Here is a 24,171-nt window from a genome sequence, read left to right on the forward strand (position 1 = left end):
AAAAAAAACATTGCAAAATCTGCAGACGTGTTTGTAAAAAGATCTTTTACTTTCTATTCTAAATGCAACGCAGAAGAAGAAACAAGGAAGTGCGCTTGGAAATAAAGCTCTCCTCGTGTATTTTCCAACGATGGAAAAATTCGACCAGGTTATTTATCGACGAAATGAAATATTCAGTTGATTCGTTTCGCGCCGAATCGAATTTTTCCATCGTTTAACGTAATTGAAACCGTAACGACCAACAAGAAACATCATGGTCGATTCGATCCACGGCCGGGAAGGGAGATCGACTGAACCGTTTTTAATGTTGGTAAATTGTGCAAACATTATACGACTTTTCGTTCGAACGAGCATCAATCGTGTTTAACATAGCTTATCAAATATTCGATACACTTGGTCGAATACGGCAAAATTGCAAGCAGCCGGTATTTTTAATTAAGAGAGCCCGGATCATTTGGTTGACATAAATCGAGATTTTATACCGAAACGATGAAACTTTTTAAATTCGATTGAAAAATATATATTACTCTGGTAATTTTCTTAAAAATTTCACTTATTTTTTTATCTTCCTGTCCTTTTAATTCAATTCTTCTCTGAACAAGTTTGTCGATATCATTTTCCTCTCTTCTCTTGCATAATAAATGAAAACGAAATTTCGACGATTTCGAATTATCAACAATAGAATACATTTAAAAAAAAAAACTAAGACTAAAATTTGCGAAATAATCTATTAAACTTTTCTTTAAACTCTTTCTTCTCCACTTTCTTCTTTTAACTTTTTCTACATCTCACAAATCCTACATTAATTCTCTATAGATCTCATAATAAAAATGAAATTACAAATTGATCAACCCGAGCACGATTGAACAAAGAAGTGTACACAAAAAAGGGGGGAAAAAAATGAAACGTACAAAAGAATTATCCACGAGCATTAACGAACCACGACAGGCGCTCTTACCAGTAATTAGCAGTACAAAGTTAACACACCGCGCTTTGCAGAAAGCTTTATTTCACGGTTATCCTCCGCTAAGCTTCTTGTATTAAATTTACATTTTGCTCCCTAATTTTTATTTTCCTCCCCGGTATACCAGAGTTATTCGCCACATCCCCCCCCCCTCTCCACTCGTAATCAAGTTAACCTTTCACCCCGCGAAACACGGGGTAAAAATTCTCGACGAACCGCCGCGTCGAGCTGATTACCGCGTAAAAACACGGTTACGTGAAAAGGGTGGTCGAAAACGTCAGGCGTGCCAACATTAAAGCGATCGTCGCTCCCTTCGCCACCGACAGATGGCTCCCCCTTGAACTCCTCCATGAACTCACCTGTCTTCTCCCTCGAAATTCCCGGCAAAGTGGCCTGCTCTTTAAGCTGCACTCCAAACATCGCCTTAATTTTATTAGCCCTGGCAAGCATACCCTCGTCATGCAGACCGGACACGGTCACCCTCCTCTGCGGTGTCGTCTCCTTCCGCCTGCGAAACATTTTCCCGCCCCCGACTTTCGCGATCGTTGCCTCGACGATGAAACGATCGGCCATAGTCGGCTCGTTCCGGCCGCCCATCACCTCGTTACGAAGCGACTCGTTCGCGCGTACGCTCAGCCCTGATCGCAGGCTGTGGCTTCGATTGATGTGCACCAGCACACCGGGCTTCAGTGGCCACCTGGGCGCGGCAGCCGGATGGACCGTCGTTTGGGTCGAGTGGGAGGACACTGTTGGACTCGGTGGCCCACCGTCTGGACTGTTTGCATCATCGGTTTGTTTTTTTTTTTTTTTTTTTTTTCGTTTGGTAATGACAGGCGACCGCGTGTCGTTCATTCGATCTTTCAAATTCGTGCTGTGTCCCGATATTCGATTGGGCATTTCATCTTAGGGTTTTGTCGATCGAGTCTCTTTATTTTTTTTAAGGGATTTGTATCTTTCGGAAATGATTATTGCAGTAGCGGTATTTTTATTTTGTTTTATTTCTTTTGAAAATTATAATTTATGTAACTTGGAATTTGTTGAAAAAGTATATATCTTATTATATTCTAGTGAATTTTTAAAATAAGTTTTATTAAAAAAAAAAAAAAGAAAAAGGTTAAAAGGAAAGGAGAGATGAAGTTAGGAATAATTTATCATAGTGCTATTGATGATCAATTAGGGTACTTGTTCAGGAATGAAGATGTACTTCGTGTTTGAATGAGGTGAAATGCATTGTTAGGATTATGGCGTTACATTATTCAGGTTACAGACAGGTAATCTATTATCGTGGTTATGAATTTCACTTGTATACGACATTATAGTGATTTATCACTTCAAAAGATCAATTTACCAAAATTAAGCAAAACGAGGATACAATCTCTGTATCAACGAAGATTATTTATGTAGTTTCGTATCATCTTATTAAATTTAGTATTACATTTTCTTCGTCTTCTTGCCCTTTTCCCCCATTTTTCCCCATTACACAAATTATAATTTCAATTTTGAAACGTCAAAATTCGAATATTAAAAGAGACTCGATCTGCAAAATCGATAAAATCAAACAAAATGTTTGAATATTTCAAAATTCGTTCGTTAAGAGAAGCTTCATCGTTCTCCATTGTTTTAACATGACACAGAGATAGATGTCGCTTCTTTGTTATCGAAACTTTTCCTAAGATACTCGAATTACGCGATTATAATATGGACACAGCACTTAGAAAAGAGTTAGAGATAATAATAATAATAATAATAATAAAAAAAAAACAAGAAATGAACGAAGAATCCTTTTGATTACTTCCCCTCTGCTTTGCACAAAGTCATCTATCGCCGCTTGCACGCCCTCTCTTTTCCAACTTTTTAATTAAACTTTCGCTCGATCGCTCTGACCCGTTTTCAAGCATTTCCCAAATATTTTTTTCACTCCCATTGTGTCCGATTTCACGGAAGAAACCGAAGAATCATCCTGCAATCGCTTTTGATCTGACCAATTTTTCCTTTCTTTTTTTCCCTTAATTAACGAAACGTTCGATGTACACAGATATGAACAGGGATTCCTCGGTCTCCTTGGATGCTTTGATAGGCTAATTTCATGTATAAGTTCTTAGGTATAAGAATAGAGATATTTGACAGTGACATAGATTCGAAAATATAAATTTAAAAGTTTTAGTGATTTCGATATTATACATTAATTAAGCAGATTCTTTTAAAAACGACAAATTTAAGGATAATATATTAAATGCAAAGTTTAAACAAATTAAAATATATTCAATTTTTGATAATTTAATGTCAACAGATTTAAAATATATATCATTGTGAGAATATTTAAATATTCAAGTGGAAAGTTTAATAAGTGGGAACCTGGAAGTATAGTGACAGTGTCGATAATAAAATTTGATTCTTTTCCCCTTCTATATAACGAATTGCATATGCATAGGATATGCGTGAACGTTGGCAATTCATCAAAAGCGTCGCTCTATGAAATGTCAGTTTATTTTTTTTTTTTTTTTAATTTTCTACCATTCCTGCCGGAAAGAAGAACCGAACATCGGATTCAACTTGATGATGCAAATAATAGGAAAATAGTGTCAAGTATTTCGAGAGTATTTAAAGAAAGATATCACTGTATCGTTCATATTACCACAAGAGGTTTTTTAATTTCACTCCTTTTCTAAAGAAATCATTAATTATATATTTGAAAATGGTAACGTTTTCAAGAAAATTTATTCACATTCTTTTCTATAAGCGTATCTTTTAATAGAATCATCCTTTAAATCTTAATAAATTTAAGGATTGTACAATTATTATAATATTCAAAATTTACTAACATGATTCTTTTTAGAATGAAAGACCCTGTTACAAATGAAATTGCATATTCTATTTTAAAAATCAAGCTTAGAATTACTGTTTTCATAATTTATATATTCGGTATTACTATAATATATCGCATAAGAAAAGTTCTCGAAAAAATTATAACAATATTTTAGTATCTAAATCATTAAATTTGAAAAGTTTGCTTTTAATAGAATCATTTTACAAATATACAATACCAAAATATAACATCTTAATAGTTTAATCCCTCACAACGCTCAATACTCAAAAGACCATAATCTGATCAAAACAAAATCCTTCCTACTTCCATCCCGTCGTAAAAAACAAAACTGAACAAATTTCCAAAGTACAATCACAGGGATCCTCTAACTGAATTTTCCCTCCAAAATAAACGTAAACTCTTTACTCTTAACCCAGTCCTGTTTATATCGAAGCATGGTCAACAAGCACGAAAAAAAAAAAAAAAAAAATTAAACATTCACTCGACGTTGGGGAGCGCACGTTTTGTCCCGAAAAATTCTCTCACCAAGTCAAAAGGATTCTTCGTTTCAGGTCACGATTTGAACGACAGCCAACTCAATAAGAGAGAGCTTTCTACTCATCGAGCATGCAACCCTTCACCTACCTTTCACCTTTCCGAAAGTGTCTCCGCGGCCGGATAGAGAACGCGCCATTGTATCAACGCAGCACAGAGAGAGACAGAGAGAGAAAGAGAAGAAATCAAGAGAGGACGATGAAGAATAAAGAGAAGAACCACCCCAGCCAGAAGTGTAACTAATCGTTGGTAAATTATTCGCAACAAGGACAGGCACACAACAGGCAGCGTTGCATTCGGATAACAAAGAACCTTCGCCACCCTCGTCCATTTGCACCCTCCCTCCTTACCCATCTTACCTTGTACGCAGACTTCGACAGTAAACTATTATAAGCCGGAAGGGGTCGTTAAATTATGCAACAGGACATGCATTCACCCGTGGAGGAAGGATAGAGGGTGGTGGAAAACGGCGAGAGGACTTCCTGCGAGATTGGAGATCGGAGACAATCTCGTGCACATATCATGGAGGGTAACAGTTACATCAACGCACGCATACAGCATAGATAAGTAAGTCATAGTAATATTAAAAATTATAGAAATTCTATTTTACGCGATGAGGAGGGGTTCGAAGAGATGAAAGTGTAATGATTAATAGAGATTGGTGTTTGTTTGGATAGTTGACAGATTTCTGATATTCGATGAAACGTGTTTCAGGCTTTCGAGTAGGATTCGAAACTTGTAGGAATTTGTTTTTAAGTTTTTAATAATTAAAAAGTGGAGATCGATTATGAAATCGATTTGATTGTGATCGTGAAATAACAAATTGTAGACACAACGCAAGAAAAAAAAAATCTCTAGTACGAGCTCTTCTATATAAATTTCCAAGTCTTATAAAATCATTCTTAAAAATTTTCTAATGCTATACAATATACGCTAGAAAATCGATAAATAATCAACGCAATTTTATTCTTTAATTATACATAAAACTCTTTAATTCAATCTCTTAAAAAGATTTCTACGACCAAACAATCAAATCTCGTTCGAGAGTTTCCATTTGTCTCATCTCCAAGACACTTTTTTGTTTACATGCAAGACCATCCATCGCGCGCAATCAAACAAGAATAAAACGTAAAACTACATTTACTCAAACCATCAAGATGATATCCATTCCTCTACGAGCCCATAATCCCACCAACCGTAGTAAAAATCCTTCCACTTGATCGAAACGAGAGAATCCACAGGATTCCCTCCGGTGATTCGTGTCCCCTGTTAAACCGTTGATACGCGAAACCAGTAATTCCATCGATCAATCGATATAACGAGATTTACCTACGTCGAGTTGATATTCCGTGTAACGAGTATCGAGTATCCAGGATTAAAAAATAAATACGTGTATGTGCACAGTGGCGGCCTAAGAGCAACGCGTGCTGTGCGGGATACTCTCCGTGCCGAAAATTCAAAATGAATTATTAGGGAGGCGATTGCGCATTCAGCCGTTTTCACGAAGCGAAAAATACGTTTTCTTGGTGAAAAGCGGAAGCGCACGTTCCGACAATATCACGCGAAGCGAGCGCCAAGCGGAAATTAGGGTAACCTGTCGAAATAACAGATGTATGCAAGGCGAAAAGATAGACGAGCGTGATGGTACCAAGGCAACGCGACAGTGGTTAAAGGAATAAGAAGAAGGAGGAAGAAGAAGACAAATGCGAGAGGGAAAAAGCGCGAATTTACATTTTACACATTGGACGCGCGATTCGATCTATCTGGAAAAATGTTTCTACCTTTCCGTTTCGTTCGAAATGAAAGAAATGGATGGACGATTTTTTGTCTACACATATTAATATTCGTGATAGATTTTTGAAAGGCATTGGCGTACTTTGTCAAGTTATAAAAGGGATTTAAATGCTTGCTTCGTCCAACGCAAATAATCGATTCCTTGTAAGTCAAGCCTTAAGATACATTTTGATATATCAACTTCGATTTTTCGAATCAATGGATTAAAACGTCCAGAAATAAATTTGCTCATCGACGTTTTTAAAAAAACCGAGTCCAACTATTGAACAGCTACAAGCATTCTAGTTTTCTCAACAGTTACTCACTGTGCGAATCATTCGCATCCAAAGTGCAAAAAGTATCAACTCGCCTCCTAAAAGGGAGATAATATACGAAGCGAGAAGTGTTTAAGATGGCGCTGCGTACTTACTGTTCACGTTCCTCCAGCTCGACCACCCGATTACTGTCTGTGTTTTGTTTAGCAAGTCCAAATTAAAAAAAAGTAGAGCAGAAAACGAATCAGTTTTTCTGTGTTAGTGAAACACTACCGATGGAACGGGGCCCGTGCTGCGCCAAAAGGGGCACGATCCTTGCTCGACCGAGAGATACTCCTTCCGGCTCGAACTTTACCGTGAATTTAATTAACGCTGACTAACTTCCCAGAGGAGGTCGCGTTCGAAGAGTCGTGATACTTCGGGAATTAGTTCTTGTTTCTCGATTCGAACAGCTTGTACGACATTTTCGTTCCTTGGAATTTAAAATTTAATTTGTCCGGCAAATTTGATACAACGATAGAGATTAGGAAAATTGTCGATAAATTATCCGATTTTCTATCGGCTCGATACGAAGGAATATCTCAGGTTTTTGTTCCTTACAATGAAGTAATTAAAATTAACTTTAAGTAAGAGATAAGTAGAAAAATGTCCTCGAAGCAAGGCGTGATTGTGCGTGGCGCAGCATGGTTCCGTCTACTTAAATAATTTGTATACACGTATGCACTTGTCTTTGCATCCAAATGGGAAATTCGCATTGTCCATCTATCTTATACGATTACGTAACATAATAGAGACATGCTTTGTTTTCTGTAACTAGCATGAACTATGCGATAATAACAACGCAAAATAATGTATGCAGTGCACATGATTTATGCAAATCTGGCCGCGATCATTCGATCGAGTATAAAATGATTATATTCACACTATTTATTCATGCTATGATTTTAAATGATAATTTTTATCAATTTTCTATTTTCTTTCTCATCGCTTTTAAAAATTCTGAAAATCTTAATGACAAATTGACGGATTTATTTTCCACGATCCGTTATCCATTTTAGAACTCGTTCTAATAAATCGTATACCAATGATTAAAAATATTTTATGCTATAATACGTGCTCTAAATCTTCCACTCTCTTTCATATTATAATTTCGCATTTCAATCGCATACAATCAAAATTTACCAAAATTTCTACAATCGAATATTCGCAGCCAGATGGGATGGGCAGTCAATGTCAAACTTTAATACAAAACGAACGAACGAAAATCCGAGCGTATCGTGATAAATATTCCCGAATAATTGACAAATATAATTCTTCAACTTTTTTTTACGTTCGTCAATTACGCGACAATTCTCTACAATTCTCTGAGTTTCGAACAAATTCAAATTGTTAGAGAAGCCAGGAGGAGAGGGGAAGAAAAGAAAAAAAAATCTCGATCGATCTTACCTCCTGTTCTTTTTGTACATTTTTTTTTTTTTTTTTTTTTTTTTTTTTACTTTTCTCGTTCCCAAAAGTTAATCAAACAAACGCATGCAACGTACGTTTATCCGCACCTGATTCATTCATTGCCGCAAAGTCGTCGAGTGGTCGTCGTCGAAAACAATGAAAATATTTCGCGGTTTTTTCCATCCCATCGATATATCTCGAGTGTGTAAGTATATCGTCGTATATCGAAACGCGAACGCGATTGTTATGAATCTCGACACTCTTTTTCCACTTTATTTTCTGGTTAAATCGAACAGCGATTCGTAAACAAAACGAGTAAAGTGAGCGAATGGATATCAGCGGAACGAGTTCTCGTCCCATAAAGAGAAACGTATGGTCTGTTGAATGTAGATGTGGATATACAGGATGGGCCAATTTAAATGGGGATAACAGTTAAATTATCTATTTCATTTATTGTCACGCAATAAGAAATTATTTAGGACAAAATTATACTATTTAAAGAGAAACTTAGAATATAAATAGAATATTGTTTATGTTTGTGGACGATTTTTGGAAGGTTAATTTTACATAAAAATTGATATGAAAGAAAAGAAAAATATCGCGTGACTCAATTCAGCGCAAAATTGAATTGTTTATAATTTTTGCATATCAGAATTTATTCTGTTTAAAAGAAAAAAATTGGAAAAAGAAAAAGGTACATATATATATCTCTTCAAGTAGTTTAATTTTCTCGTAAAGACATTTTTTATAGAACGATAAATAACGTAGATATTTATATACGCCCTCGTTTAAATTGCCCATCTTGCATAAAAAATTGTGTTGCATTAACACAACAAAATAACAGTTTTTCATGACTTTGCCTTTCTTCTTTTTCTCATTTATTTTATTATCTCGATAATAACTGTTCTAGTGATCTATGAGATGCACCCCCTCACGAAATATCTAAAACGACAAATATGCATTACGTGCTCGCAGTTTTTCAATCTTGACAATGGGACAAGCCACCTCGTAATTATCGACTACAGTCATTATGAAATTGCATTGTTACGACATGGTTTCGTAAATTTCACAGCCGACATTTGCCGTGTAATTTTGTCGAAACGTGTAACGCATGCTTGCTTGTAAAGTTGATTCAATGAGTTTGAAATTAAAAATTAAAATACGATCCAACTATAAATTCTTAATATTCTTATAATAATAATAATTTTTATTATGAAAATTACGCGGAAAGAAACAATTGTAGAAATTTACTTTATAATTTTTAATCCGAAAAATGTTTGTGTTTTTTTTTTGCAAAATTTAAAAAAATTAAATATATAATTAATTCTTTGGAAAATTACGAAAGAGAAATTATTGGATGAAGTAAAAATGAATCAATTGAAAAGCTGGCTAAAATTATTAATTATAATTTTAATCTAACGAAAATTAATCAATTTTTACCATTTTTACATCCTCTCGAATGTTGCTGTTGATTCAACTGTCAAGCAATATATATAATGCTTATTTATCGTAGAACGATGTATCTTATGATGTAAATTATGTGTGCATGTGAACTGTTCGTGAACTATCGTGATGACAGTTTGGATTTCTTCGAGATTTTTAGCAAAAATTAATTAACAATAATTTGGAAATAAGGAACAATTACGAAATACCAAAAATATCTAGACTCTGTAAATTTTAATTATCCTTTAAAATTGTTATATCCCTCATACGACAAATATTTAATTTTTTCTTCGTTATATAATTTTGTAAAATGTCATAATCTTGAAGAAAATTCGTATGGATGGGCTAGGTCATGCGAAACGTTGTGAACAACAGATCACAATGACAATTATAACGTTGGAAATAAAGTGCAACTTACATTTCATCTGGTTTCGCTTGCGTCGACAAACGATGAAAATGATCACGCAGATGATGATTATCACAAGTATAAGGACAACCGCGGCAACGATCACGATCAAAAGAAGATTTCCTTCCAATTGATGCCACCAAGGTATATGGCCTGAAATTAATTTAACGCTATTAATATTGCACTTTCTAAAAAAAATATTTTTCATAATTGTATTAAATTACTTCCAGAAACTATTACGAAATAAGAAAATTTGTTTTTTTCTCTATTTTCAATATTGCATGTAATAGTTTCTTTAACGCAAGCTTAAAATATATAGATGATTTGAAAAAATAATTTTGAGAATTTATAAAAGTCGAAAAGTTTATAAATTGATTTGGGATTCTACGAAATTTCCAAAAAATTTTTGAAATTAAAAGATTTCTCTTAATTTGTTCAATTGAAAATTTTAGAACAAGAACATTAAAAATTTTTCCAAAAAATTAGAAACAATGAGTTTTCATGGGATGAAACCTTTTTCTCGTTATTTTACGAAATTATAATTCAAATATTATTAATACAGAGAATAAGACTACCGATCCTCGAGAAAAGCTTTTCATACTTCTGCTTAGATTTAATCCATTCCCTTGATCTATAATATTTTACCAGAAGCCTTTATTACTGGAGTTTATGCGCTTATACAGGGTGCTCCATTGTAATCAACCCGATGAAATATTTTTTAAGCTAAGCAACCCATAAAACTTCTTTTTCCTCTTGAAAAAAAAAAAAAACAACGTAATCGAGATTATTTTTCATGGAGTTGATTATTTTTAAGTAGCCTTCAATCCCTTTTAAACTTTTTTGTATTAGAAAAAATCTAATTTATTTAATTGATAAAGTTTATTCTTTAATATTATTAAATGTTTATATTCATTTTATATTGTTTATATCTTAAAATTCCATTAATAATAACGTTTATTTTATTATTCATATTATAGAATTTCATTTATAGAAACTGATATATTATTTTTTAAATTATATTCTTTACATTTAATATAATAATTATAATAGCAAAACTTACTTCGATGTCCATGGTGAGCTAAGAAGAAGAAACAAAGAGTATATATAATATAAAAAGAATACTATGTATGTATGCTAAATATTATTATCAAATGTTATGGAAAATAATTTTAATAATATCCGGATCGAGAATCTATATATATCATGCTATTTTGTAACTACTTTTCTCAATAATATGCTAAATTATAGAGATACAATGAAGCTATTACTATGAAAATTTTAACAGTTGACCAGGAAAATGTTTATTACAAATTTAATCGCTCATATCCTCCGAGACAAAGTTGCATTTTTCTTGAAAAAAAAAAAAAAAAAATGATAACACTTTTAACAGTTTGAGGATAAGTATCACACGAAGGGATTTTGATTATTTCGTTATTCATTTCTTCATTTATATTCATTTCTCTCCTAAATCCAATTAATAATATCAAAATTTATGTTTTAAATTATTAATTTAATAATTAATACTAACAAATGAAGAAAAAAGAAAATTTTGATTGAAGCAATTTATTTAATTATTATTCTTTTACTTCATATTGGATAGTGGCGCCATCATTTTCAGGCGTACCAACAGCACGAGAAATAATTACCATCGTTTTGACGTTATAAAATAAACGGCTATAATTAATGGAAGGTACAAATCAAATAAACGAATCCGATTTAAACCAGGATAAATTAGACTTTCGAATTTAACAGGCATTCAAGGGAAATCTAATTTACGAAGTTCGTAGCCAAATGTTCGCGTTGGATACTCCACCAGACATGGAAAAATGTGTTTCGCCTCGAGTCCGTTGCTTCTCGTAGCTTGATCATGGAATATCGCAAGAAGTAAAAATTTGGTTAATTGGAAACAACTCCGAACAAATAGTTTCATTAAAATTTTTCAGAAAAAGAAAAAGAAAGAAAAAAGAGAAGAAAGGGGGAGACTAGAAATTGTATACTATAAGAAGAAAATATAATATTGAATCAATTTATAACTTTTTTGCAATTATATGTAAATTGAAAATTAAAATCGTACTTCTTTTCATCCTTTTCTTCTTATTTACCTATTAAAAAAATAAATCTCAGTCTAGAGATTTAAATTGCTTCGTTAAATTTGCATTATCAGATAATTTTCTTTCTGAATTTGAAAATGATTATTTATTAATTTATCAAGTGACGATTGATTTATGAGTATGCTCAAAGATTGTAAATGTTTTAAGTGTACGTGACAATTATTTGTTGATATTAACATATAAATAATATCGTTTTTCTAATTTTGCAATGCATCTTTACATAATATCGAAGGATCGTTTGAAATTTATGTGAAGTTATTATATTCATGATCATTAAACAATTTACCTATTAATTTCAAACTTTTAATCATGTTGTTATAATTTATTTAAAAAATTATTTTACATTCCTCACAAATATCTGTATCATTACTCGTTAATTATTTATCTATATCATTCTTTTTAAGGAGTTTAGAAAATGTTTCTTGAATATCACGCTTTCAGATCTCGAGCATTCCTCTTTAGGGAAGAAGAGAATTACAGCCAGACAATATAATATAAGAACCACGATGGGAATGTTGATATCATAAGAGAGAAAAAATTACGAAGGAATCCATTCTCCGTAAAAATTCGCAGCAGTTAAAGATGGAATTTCCTTCATTATTAATTCGTAAAAAACGTATTTTTTAAAAATACATCGTACACCATCATGCAAGATTCTTCGTTATTAAAAAATCTGATCACCAAAAAACGTATCAAGTGCGTGTATCAAGAAAATAGCATTTCCCAATTTCCCTACTATTTACAAATTATCAAACAAATTATTCCGTTATATTATTATAACATGTATCAATATCTTATATCAAATTCAGACGAAACCTATCATTCAATCATCTTCGTTTATCGATATATAAACAGAATAGAAAATTAACGAAGAAACAAAACTACACGGATTGGAACAATAAACCAAAACCAAATAATAGAAACAGAACAGCCCATTCGTTTCGATAACTCTTATACACAATCTCTACTTCCAAATCTAAATAAATCATTAGCCGTGGAAATGGAAAACGTAGAAAAGCGTGCGAACGTGGCATACCTGGCACGTCACGGTCGCAGGGGCTGGAATGGCCGATGGAGTTGTTCGCAACGCAAACATACGTCCGGAAATTGGTCACCGACGTATCGAGGCGGATGTAGCTTTTCCCATTGCGCGCAACGGCGATCTGCTCCAGCGTGTCATTGTCACTCTTCAACGACCAAACGAAATCGGTCTCCTTCGGATTGGCCATCGCCGAGCACACCACGTAATCCTCTCCGTCTATTCGCTCCCTTTCCACGTGACACTCCGGCTTAACTGTACACGAAGGGAACAGCCGCTCGGCTTACTTTGATTTTGCCCCAATGTATCTATATATACACGTTGGATACACGTCGTAGCTCCGATTCTAAGATATTGTCTCGTGCTTGTGACATTATTCAAAGTCAATATCAAATTTCGGAGACGAGGATGAATTCGTGTATAAACATTCATTCACGAATTTTAAATATCGTGCCTGATTTCGGATTAACGATAGACGATATAAGTTTTTCTTTTTACAATATCTTAGAAAAAATTTTTAAACGATTTAAAAATGATTGAATTCTCCGATAAAAAAAAAATATAAAAAACTATTGATTCGCTCGAGAGTAGATAAATCTTTGTCGACGTTTGGAACGTTGCTCGAGATGACTATGACGCTTTATTTCTTTACTTACATTGAACATTCATGATCATGGAGATGTTCTTGGTTCCATGACGATTCGACGCCTCGCAGTAATAGGTGCCGTTGCTCCGCCTGGGAATCGGCACTTTCAGGTCGAGAACACGGCCTTCGACTATGATGTCCGTGGAGCCCTCCCGAAACCAGCGAAAAGTCGGTTCCGGAAGTGCCTTCGCGTTACAGGTCACCGTTTCCGGTATCGTGTCGACGGTTACGTTTATTATCTTCCTCGATATCGTCATATTTTCCGGCGGAACTGTCGAACGAATAAAGATACGGGTGAAATTGGCCGCAGGAGTGAGTTGCTGCCAGTGAGCATCGGGTATACATCATCAACACTTTGGAAGCCAACTTGTCAACTGTCGCTCGCGCCGGATTTTCATTTCGATAATATCACGTGAAATTGAAATGCACGTTCTTAATAACTAAAAAAAAAAAAAAAAAAAAAAAAAAACTACTAAATCGTGAATACTTACATTCGACGTGAAAGTGGGTGCTGCTCTTCACCCCGGATCCAATCCCGTTGCTGCTGCTCTCGCAGGTGAATTTAACGTTGTCCTCGACACGGTCGAGTTGTCCACTAGGCCAGGCGGTCAGGTTCCAGACCAGGGTCGATTGTATGCTCTCGAAGTCGTTGGTACGCGGGTCAGGCGGGTGGAGAACGTTCATCAGGTAGTATCGATTGGTTTTCGTGAAGTCCATGGGGACACCGTTTTTCAGCCACGAGATATTGCACATTGGGGCGCACTCCACCCAGCACATGATGCTAACGTTGGGCGAATTGTACACGTAGCCGTGATAAGGGAGGAGCTTCTTGATAAACGCTGGCGCCGCTATTGACAATCGAAGAACAAGTTCATCTCGGAAGTGGTGGCATTGTTATGGGTCCGGAACGAGATAAGGACCTAGTGCGAACCTAATCGAGGAACCTTGATTGTACCGTGAATTCGATGAATTTTCTTCGCTCAAATTTTCAAATTGTGACTGGATAATTTTCATCGATTGTTATCGATTCAATCGATGCCAATTTATGTATCCGAATAAAAATTGTTTAAAAGAAATCGCGAAAGGATCGAGTCGACGATACAAATAAATCTTTTCGATAAATAGATTCCCGTTTATTGATCTCGAAGACTCGATGAAAATTAATAGGAAGACACACGTTCGATCGAATATTTATCGAGCAATAGTCGTTGCTTACTCTTTTATTGAAGCGAAGTGAAATGTTGCAATGTTGCTGTTTTCATATGAAAATACGAAAATCCTAAAGTAAAGCCTAAAGTTGTATATACAGCGGATTATTATTATTATTATTATTATTATTATGCAAAGTGCATAAGTATAAATGCAACGCGTGTCGCCGCATACATATGTATATAATACGAATTAAATAAATGAGAAATAAAAGGAGAGATAAAGAATAAAAGGCAAGTTTACACAGTTTTCGAGATACGAATCGTTAATTTAGATACAGCACGGAAAGTATGTGTCACGGAAGCCCTTTATATATAACTTTATTCTTTCCCCTTTCTTTTCCCCCAAACACAAAAGTAATGACACGTCCCCTTCTATTTAATAAATCTTGCCACATTTTTTTTCATACACGATTTATTCTCCTTTCAGAAATAGTTTTTACGTTATATTGTCTTTTTCGAGTAAAATTGCGAAAATTTCAATCAGAATTTAGCAAAAGAAGTTTAATAAATAAACGAGAGAAAACCGTGAGAAAGTGAAACGAGACAAGAAAACAAGTAGAAACAGTCAACGTATGATTAGACATACGTACATAATGTCGCACGGTACAAGATGCTATACTTATAAAAACGTTATACTCATACCAAAATGTACAAACACAATTAATAATTAACACTAATAAAATAGAAAAATGAAAAAGGAAAGGAATTCTTTCTCCACTTGTTCAACCGCATTCTCTTTCAAATTCTCAAAGATTTTCCCTATCTCGTGTGTGCACGAATCTCGAATGGGAACGAACGTCACGCGAAGGGCGGATTTATATTCGATGGGGAAGTTTTTCGAGCAAACTTCACAACTCACCGGACACGTCGATAAACGTGGTGGCCGGATCGCCGTCCCCGGCCTCGTTGTAAGCCAGACAAGTGAAATTAGCCTCGGTCTCCAAATTAACCGACTCGATGGTAAGGGTGGCGTTGTTTTCATCGGGAAGTCTGTGAAGCCCTCGTAGCCATTTGAACCCGGCCACCTTCGGCCGTCCCGGGTCGAGCACGAAGCAGGTGATGGTCAACGGCCGTTTCTTTATTACCTGCTGGGGCTCGTACGAGATCGAAGCTGGCCCCGGTTTGTCTGTTACGTACGAGAGACAAGGTACCCGTTACTTCTCCACGAAAACTTCAAATTGAATTTTTATCTCGAATCGTGTTACGCATTCTCTACTTTTGACGAATCGTATCGAAGAATCGTTTTGATATGCGTGTACGTTTCGTTTGATTCTTGAAAGTTTTTCTTTAGAAAAGGTGAATTGAAACATATTCTCTCCCTCTTTTTATCAACTAGAAAATGGAATGAAATTGAAGAATCTTTACTTCACAATTGTGATTTTTGAAAGGATTTATTATTATTGAGATAGTTTATGCGAATGTCAAGTCACGAAAACGTGGTGATACTTGAAAATAGAACGTTAGAAGCGTTAAAAGCTAAAAGGAAAATTAAAAATATTGTATGCAAACTTGTCGCAATATGCCTCGAGAATAATAACAATAATAACCAAATAAATCTCATCTCGCGCGGAAAGAAAGAGAAACAAGGAAAGGAAAGAATTGGCCATGGATTTAAAAATTAAAAAAAGGGGGGGCTCACAATAGACCATGACAGGTGCGCTCGGTGAAAGTGGCCCCCAGCCGGCGTCGTTTCTACCCTCGCAAGAGTAGTTCCCATGAAAGGAGCGGCCCACGGCTTCGAGCAGCAGCTTGCTCGGATCGATATCGCAGAAAATTAAAGATTCCTCGGTGGTCGTGGTGGTCGAGCTGCTATTCCTCGTGCAGTCCGGAAGTTCTTTCAACAGATCACCGTCCAAGTACCATCGTACAGCGGTCAGGCTCGCCGGATTCCCGGTAACAACCTCGCAGGTCAGCGAGACGTTCTGGCGGTCCGCCTCGTTCACCGGTGTTTCCGGGTCCATTATCACCTTCACCACTGGCTTGTCTGCGGGCAGATAAGAAACGTTTCCTTCTATTTATCCCATTTTAGAATTTTCAAACGATATGTTCATCGCTCGTTTACCGCGGGATTCGAGAATCGTTTGCGAGAAGTGAACGCAGTCTTGGAATTAATTTTCGTCAAGAAAAGGAGTACAAGTATATTGATTTTTAAACTTGTAAACTTTGGAAATTAGAAGAACAAATTGTTGATTTTTCTACATTGCGTTAATGTGAATATTTTACAACTTTTGCTTGTTACACGTTATTTCATATTAATAAATTCAAAAGGAGTTTTTGAAATTTTTCCACAATCTTTATCACCAATTCTTTCTCTTACTAATAAAAATTCCATTGAGAACACGATCGTATCATTCCACAACAATCTGGCAAATTTAATAACGAAAATCGATAGTAGAGAGGAAGATTTTTCCATCAAAAGAGAAAGAACAGACGGACGGGCTAGAATTTTTAAGATTTGCATCCAATGGTTCAAAACTATTCAAAACGAGGAGTATAAATTACCCAAAGCTCCGGGATAACGATCTATTTATGCCAAATCCGGCCGGATAAACAGGTGAAACCGGAAGATCCAGCCGAGGGAATGGAGGAAACTCTCGTTTCGACCATCCAATCGGGCAGAATTTGGCGAAAAAAAAAAAAAAAAAAAAAAGATTTCTCCTTCTTTCGCCGAGGCAATCAAGATTTCAACAAGTTCGAAACAAAGGAATCCGGGGAGGGCGAAGTCTGTTCTTCAAGGGAGAGGATGGAGAGAAAAAGAGAGAGAAGAAAAACAGAGCGTAAAGCGTGGAGAATCCGACGAAACTAATTTTCCGTGTTCGAATTCACGGCCCGCTTCCACGGATTGTTTTCGCAAAATACAACAGGCCGGAGGCTAAGGGTGCAATTAGAATTTCATTGTATCGCGGCTCGAGTTTACGGTAACGGGACGTTAACTTCCTGGAGAGGCGGAAATGGCTGACCCAATAACCGGTGCGCCACGTGAGAAAGGATCTTATTTAATTCCACGCTGATACACAATTCTTCCCCGATAAAAGATTGGAGTTGAGTGAGTTCTGACTCAATACCGTTGACTAAGCGAAAGTTGCAAAAATGCCGATCTTATTCGTCGAGTTGCGTTCAAGATTTTGGATATCTTAAATTATTTTTGACACCGCTACTTGTGCAACTCTTTGATGAAGTCACTTTGTCCTGCGATTAAAGTGAAAGTTGATTTGGATATCTTAAGAAGATTTTGGATATCTTAAATTATTTTTGATACCGTTTCGTGTGACTCTTTGACGAAGCCAGTTTATCCTGCGGCGCTCTATCGGAACGCTTGGATAAAAAACTCGAAACTCTTCTCCCTTTCTAGTTGTTCTATCTCGATAGCGGTTCTATTGTGTATCTGTACAACTTTGCATTCTGTGTTTCAGGTTAACAGGCGTTTCAAGTTCGTCAATTTTGTCGTGCTTTGTTTAAAATTAAACCTCTCTCGTTTACTTTCCCAGGGTTTTTATAAAAGTGTATAACTAAATGTCGAAAGTTGGGGGTAACATAGTTTCGAGAAGTTTCAAATTTCATTTCTGACACGATTGTAGGGAAGTCGTTTCCTTCGAAAGGGAGGAGGCGCGATTGAGAAATTGGATGTGAAAAAGAGTTGTATGTTTATTATTTATACGGAAAAATTGTTTTCGTGAAATTTCTTACTATTGTATGAATTCTACCGAAAAATAATACCAAGTCTTATATCTTTCTTTCTCGGAACATGGCAGTCTAAATCTCAAACCTTCTTACAACTTCTTCTGAATCTGTTTGATAAATGGACCTGTCCACGATTCTCGCGTAAAGAAACCCGAAATTCTAAATGACACAAGGGTGCGATACCTAAATCTCTCGATGGAAATTCGTTCTAAAAATTGTAGAGGGAGAATCGACTGGTTTGACTCGATATCATTCCCTTTCCCCATAACCCTAATACCTGTGAAATTGCTGACACCCTAAACTCGGCTTAGACAAATATTGTTGAAAAATTCAATAAAATGGAAACGAATTTTCTTACAACCTTACACGCGATGTTGTCAATGTTTTCAAAATCAATTCCGCAATATACAAAATGACAGTCGAGTGACGTTAATTAGACAATTAAGGACAAGCTGGTCGAACAATGGCAATGATGATGCGAGCAAAACAAGACGATCGTATTCAGACGATAATAAGCCACAGCAAAACAACGAAATTAAAAAGAAACACGTGCATAACAAAGTACGAATAGAAATTGAAAAAAATGGCTGAATCCTAATTACGTACTCGATGCGACAACAAAAGATATAAGATCGATCGATAATGAAATTGGCTATGAAACGATTCACGTCTGCCGACGTTGTTGAAAACGAACGGACCGATTTGACGATTCGTGTAATTGTCCGGCTTAATTAAGATACCTCATTATTCGCAGCATGCCCGCCTCGCTTTTCATTTGCCCCGTTTAAATAAAGCGACTGGCTGCCCTGTCAGCTCGATCAATTATAACTTAATATCGCCAAGTATTTCGGCCTTTTATCGTCGAAACACGTGTAAAATCGGCGTGATGCGTATAAATTCGGCGACGATAACGGCGCGACGAATAAATTGCATCTCCCGTCACGTTCGATCGTTCTTTTTTTTTTTTTTTTTTTTTTTTACCAGCGTTGATTTACACCCGACGAATAAATAATCGTCGAACGATTTATCGTTCGGTTCGAGACTCGGCCGAAGGAAATTAGTCCTTGTAATGAAGATAAGTGCGAAATGCATGGGCCGCGCCAAGGACAAAATGGCGCGGATAGATCGATAACAAGAGGGTGGTTACGTTTCTTTTCATCCTCATCCTTTCATCCTCGAAATCGAATATTTAACTGGTTGCAAACTTGTTCCTTCGAATTCAGGATAAAATGAAATGTTTGTGGAACAGAAGAAATTCTTTTTCATCGTTTGTGGAAATGCTTTCACTGTATATAATAAAAGCACAAATAGGAAAGATTATAAAATTCGTGCGATAAATGCAACGCTATCCGCCATATGGAAAGACTTTTTGAATCTTGATTTTACAAATTTTAAAAAATGAAAATTAAAATTAGATAAGTTTTACAATTATTCGAAAGTCCAACATAAAGTAACGACAAATAAAATTATTACTAATATGATAAAAAAAAATATTATCTTAACGACACATTGATCACAATTATTAATTTAACTACGAATTGGATTCGAATTGTCTGTGTGGTTAAATCGTGCACCGATTTAACCATCAATGGCGTTTACTTACAATGGGAGGAAAAAAAAGGTTTGCAAAGAGAATGTTGGACAGATTATGTTTGGGAATAAAAAAAAAAAGAGCAGGCATTACGTACGTTCCGGCATTGGTTTTAAAGCGGAACTCGCGAAAATTTATGAACGCATAAATATCGTTTACCGGAATAAAACGCGATAAATTGTCGTAATGCGAAACGGAACGGAACTGTTTCTACAGGTATCTTTTCTTCGATTTTATTCTTTTCATATTGCGAATTATTATCAAAAAGATTATTTCAACGTCGAAAATTCATTAACGTAATATTATTTCACGAAAATTAGTAAAGATTAATAGATTTACATTTGTTTGGACAATTTTTCGTGCAGAAAATTTGTTGAATTAATCTGATTTCGAACTCTTAAAGTGTACGTGTACATATATATGATTTTTGAATTTTCAGGATTCACTAATTTCGAAATACTCACACAGAACAGAGACTTGAATGACGTCCTCCGAAGCGGATGCGGCAACGTTATTCTCTAGTACACATTTGTAAGTGCCCATGTCACTGGGTGTCGCATTTTTCACGGTGAGGGCCGTTTGCTCCGTGATACCGCCCTCGTAGTGATCGTCGGTTAGAACTAATTCCTTGTCGTCTCGATACCTGAACAAGTAAATAAAACACACTCTGTAGAGGGGTATGTAAAAAAGCCAAAAAAAAAAAAAAAAAGGAAAAACAATTCGTTTTGTTTTACTTAATATCTATATATTAATTTTTTCAATTTCTTCTTATATTAAATGTATTTGATTGTATTTATATATTTTTGTAAATACTTTTGTACTACGAAACGATCGATGCAAATCATTATTTTCGAAATTCCAAATGCCTTGATAATTTTAAATCCAAAAAAAAAAAAAAAAAAAAGAAAAACGCAAAAATGACCAAAAATTACACGTCACGCAAATAGAGCAAGTGCTGAATCCATGGAAATCTGATTTAATCGAACGAAACAACTGGCACGCCAGTTTCAGATTTTTCAATATTTTTAGAACATTACACCCCGCTCGAATCAATTTGCAGCGCGAAAAAACATGATCGAGGCTGGTATCTCCATTTTCCCATGAAAAATATTTTAATTCGTAATCGAAAGGAATATTGACGCGAACCAAATAATATTAAACACGCGTTCCCTTTTCTCATTCTATTTACAGTTAAATCCATGTGATTTTTAATATTCGACATGGAATAATAATACACGATGAAAATCGATTTACAATCTAAACGAAAATAATCTCTCTGTCTCATATACATACTATAAGTAATAATAATTTGAAAACAATGAAAGAGGAAAAAGTTGTAATATTTTTTTTTCAACACGAAAATTTAACGAAAATGACAGGCAAAGTAAACCAACGTGCAGACAAATATATGTAAATATAAAATAGTGTAATAATATCAGCAGAAAACACTAGTTTAAGTTTAAGTCAAATAGAACTGAAAAATATTCCATTCGTATATCATCGAACATACGTCAAATAAAAAAAGAATATAATATATTATTTAAAAGAAATACAGGTTAAATAATATTATTAATAAAATATATATATTTTCCTTCTCCAGACGCTATCACTATTTTTAAAATTGTAAAAGCAGTATTTTTAAAATTTATGAAAAACATCGGCCCGTATCATCGCCCTCTGTGCATCAACATCAAACGAGCATCGTTCGTTTTTTTCACGTTCCAATTTTTCCCGGTAAAACTCGATCGATGATCGATGTCGAGGCGTAAAGTAGCCATCGAACAGATGACACTTAATCAGCGCATACCAACCTCTCTCCCTCTCTCTCTCTCTCTTTCCCTCTGGTAATTACCCGGTGCGATCGAGCTCGTTGAATTTTTATTGCACCGCATGGCGGCAATTTCTTACCCCGAAATATTTCCCTCTCGTACAACCAGACACCCATGGATTGAAACCAACCCCCTCCCCTTCTTGTGCGCGTGTACACGCGCCATTACATGCATCGGGGTGAAATATGGTTTTTAGGGCGGGCGAAGAGAAAAATATAATAAATCATCCCGATAAATTCGCGCCTTTTTTATTTTGACGTTTCGAATGCTGGTGTCGAGCCCGCCGCTCGTTGGATACTTTTAAATCCCTCCACTGCCGCTCCCGCCAAGCCGCGTAAATATTCGTTGGTTCGAGGGATTTTGAGGGGGTGTTGAACGAAATTCATTCACACCCCTTCTTCTTGGTTGGAATATTCCCTTTAAAAAGGGATTTAAGCTTCTGCTAAATAAGAAAATTCCGTAGGGCGTTAATCACGTATCAATAATATTGATCGAGGGCTATTGCAAAAATTTGCAATTCAAAATATATTCATTTGCAATTCGTTAATTGATCAATACTCAGCCGCTCGAGAGCGGCTCGAGAATATCATTAACTCTGGAGTGATACTTGCCAGAGAGTATGTGACGTGATTCTACGTTAAATATTGACGTTGAAATTCAGTATCATCGGTGTAAAAGATCGATAAATGGTTTTTCAAAAAAAAAAAAAAATTAAACCGTCTGATATTTCAATCTCTGATATTTCGTTTTACTTTTTTTTTTTCTTTTTAAATCTTCTAGTATCGTAACGCTTTAATAGATAAATTCCAACAAAATGTACTTCACATCGCGATTCCTCCGTAATCGAAGAACGACAACAATAAAAATAACGCAAACAAGACTTATAAGAAAAGATTTCACATTCGAAGTAACCTTCCCCTAATAACATTTCCTACACCAAAGGAACAAAAATTTCCGCCTAAATACTTCGATCGACCGTGTATCCCATCGTAAACCCTCTTAACAGCTTAAAATCGTTTTTGCAAAACAGCTTTTCCGTTATTACGTTATAAGTCGATAAAGAAACTGTATCGTCGCGCGGCCCAAGTTCATTCAATCCAATCTTCGCTCGTTCCAGGATTAACTTGCCACCGCCGGTTTTCCTTCCTTTTTTCCTCTCTTTCTTTTTCTTTGGTAACACGGTTAGTCGAGGCGGTTAGGACGAGGCGTTATAAACCCGCGCGAGCACAATAAAGTTGGCCAGTTTCGCAGAGAACGTTGGATTCTCGGGAGGATGTTCGATGGAGGTGTCTTCTAACGCTTCTTAAGATAACGCGTTTAAAGCAAGTCGTTTAAAGAGCATCGCGGATGCTGATGGGTCGATGCTGAAGCGGAGGAATGGTATTCTGATAAACACGTGTGGCTTTCGTTTAGTCAGCCAGCTTTTATTAGCATTCAAGAAGAAGAAATTTTAGGATTCGATGTTGTATAATGTGAACAAAATTTGATGTTGGTCGAGATTTTTGTGTTCGCTTTTCCTTCCGGATCTTTCGACCCAAAGGTTTTCTATTGAATATATCAATAATCTTGTATATTGCGATGTATGTAAGAGTCAATTATAGGGTATAGATGAGTACTCAAACTCATATTGAATCGGGATACGATCCATAGTTTGCCCTAAGTTTTCTTTTTGCATTTTGTCGAATACGTGGAAAGAGTAAAATGAAAGAGAAAGTCAAAATGTATCACTCGATATATCAATCGATTTTTAATTCCAAAGCTCGAAATTCCCTTCGTTATCGAGAATAAAGAAAAAGAACGGTTGAATGTAAAAATAGATGAAAATCGGTAATTTTAATCGCAATTGTTATTCCAATAATAGATTAAAGCGAGATCGAATTGAATGAATTAAAAATTGAGAGTAATGAAAACAATCTTTTAGAGAAAATAGTAGTAAATTCATGAAAAAGGGAAATAGAGAATCGAATCAATCAACGATATATATTCTGAGTATAATATTTGATAACAAAGAAAAGAAGACGAAAACGATGAATAATTAATGAGTAAAGGGAAAAAAGCAAATTATTCCATTACATCGAATTGATATATCGCAGTTTTGCGTGGAAATGATGTGCCCTTGAACACGTTGAGAAGATTTATGATGGTTTTTAGAAAAAAAAAGAAAAAAAAAACATATGGATCAATGTTGAATAATATTGCTTTTTAGGTTTGACAGTTTCGCGATTTATCACGCGTTCGATATATCGAATCTCTTTTATGCACGATTCTCAATATGTCTGTACTTTCTATCTCGCACAAAAAAAAAAGGAACGAAAGTAATGAAACTCGATGCATCATTATTTAAAACTTCTGGACAATTAATTGACCGAGAGAAAAAAAGAAACAAGAATTTTAT

At 35.3% G+C, this 24,171-nt stretch overlaps 1 protein-coding gene across 3 annotated transcripts in view; it reads right to left on the reverse strand.

Moving 5' to 3' along the window:
* nrm (neuromusculin) overlaps positions 1-24,171 on the reverse strand; it is a 378,011-nt gene that overhangs the window by 36,249 nt on the left and 317,591 nt on the right. For 2 of the 3 annotated variants that reach the window (XM_086912575.1, XM_086912576.1), the window contains exons 9-15: positions 20,412-20,590; positions 16,315-16,659; positions 15,535-15,801; positions 13,956-14,312; positions 13,475-13,735; positions 12,816-13,073; positions 9,681-9,821 (exon numbers count right to left, since the gene is read on the reverse strand). In XM_086912575.1, coding sequence (XP_086768701.1) covers positions 9,681-9,821; positions 12,816-13,073; positions 13,475-13,735; positions 13,956-14,312; positions 15,535-15,801; positions 16,315-16,659; positions 20,412-20,590 — 1,808 coding nt within the window. Of the gene's footprint in view, positions 1-1,323; positions 1,740-6,528; positions 6,566-9,680; positions 9,822-12,815; positions 13,074-13,474; positions 13,736-13,955; positions 14,313-15,534; positions 15,802-16,314; positions 16,660-20,411; positions 20,591-24,171 lie in introns of all 3 variants that reach the window. The other variant, XM_086912574.1, reaches the window with a different exon arrangement.

This window comes from Apis florea, unplaced genomic scaffold, assembly GCF_048593485.1.
Source record: "Apis florea isolate Af1SG1 unplaced genomic scaffold, ASM4859348v1 contig_3391_pilon, whole genome shotgun sequence".
Lineage (NCBI taxonomy): Eukaryota > Metazoa > Arthropoda > Insecta > Hymenoptera > Apidae > Apis > Apis florea.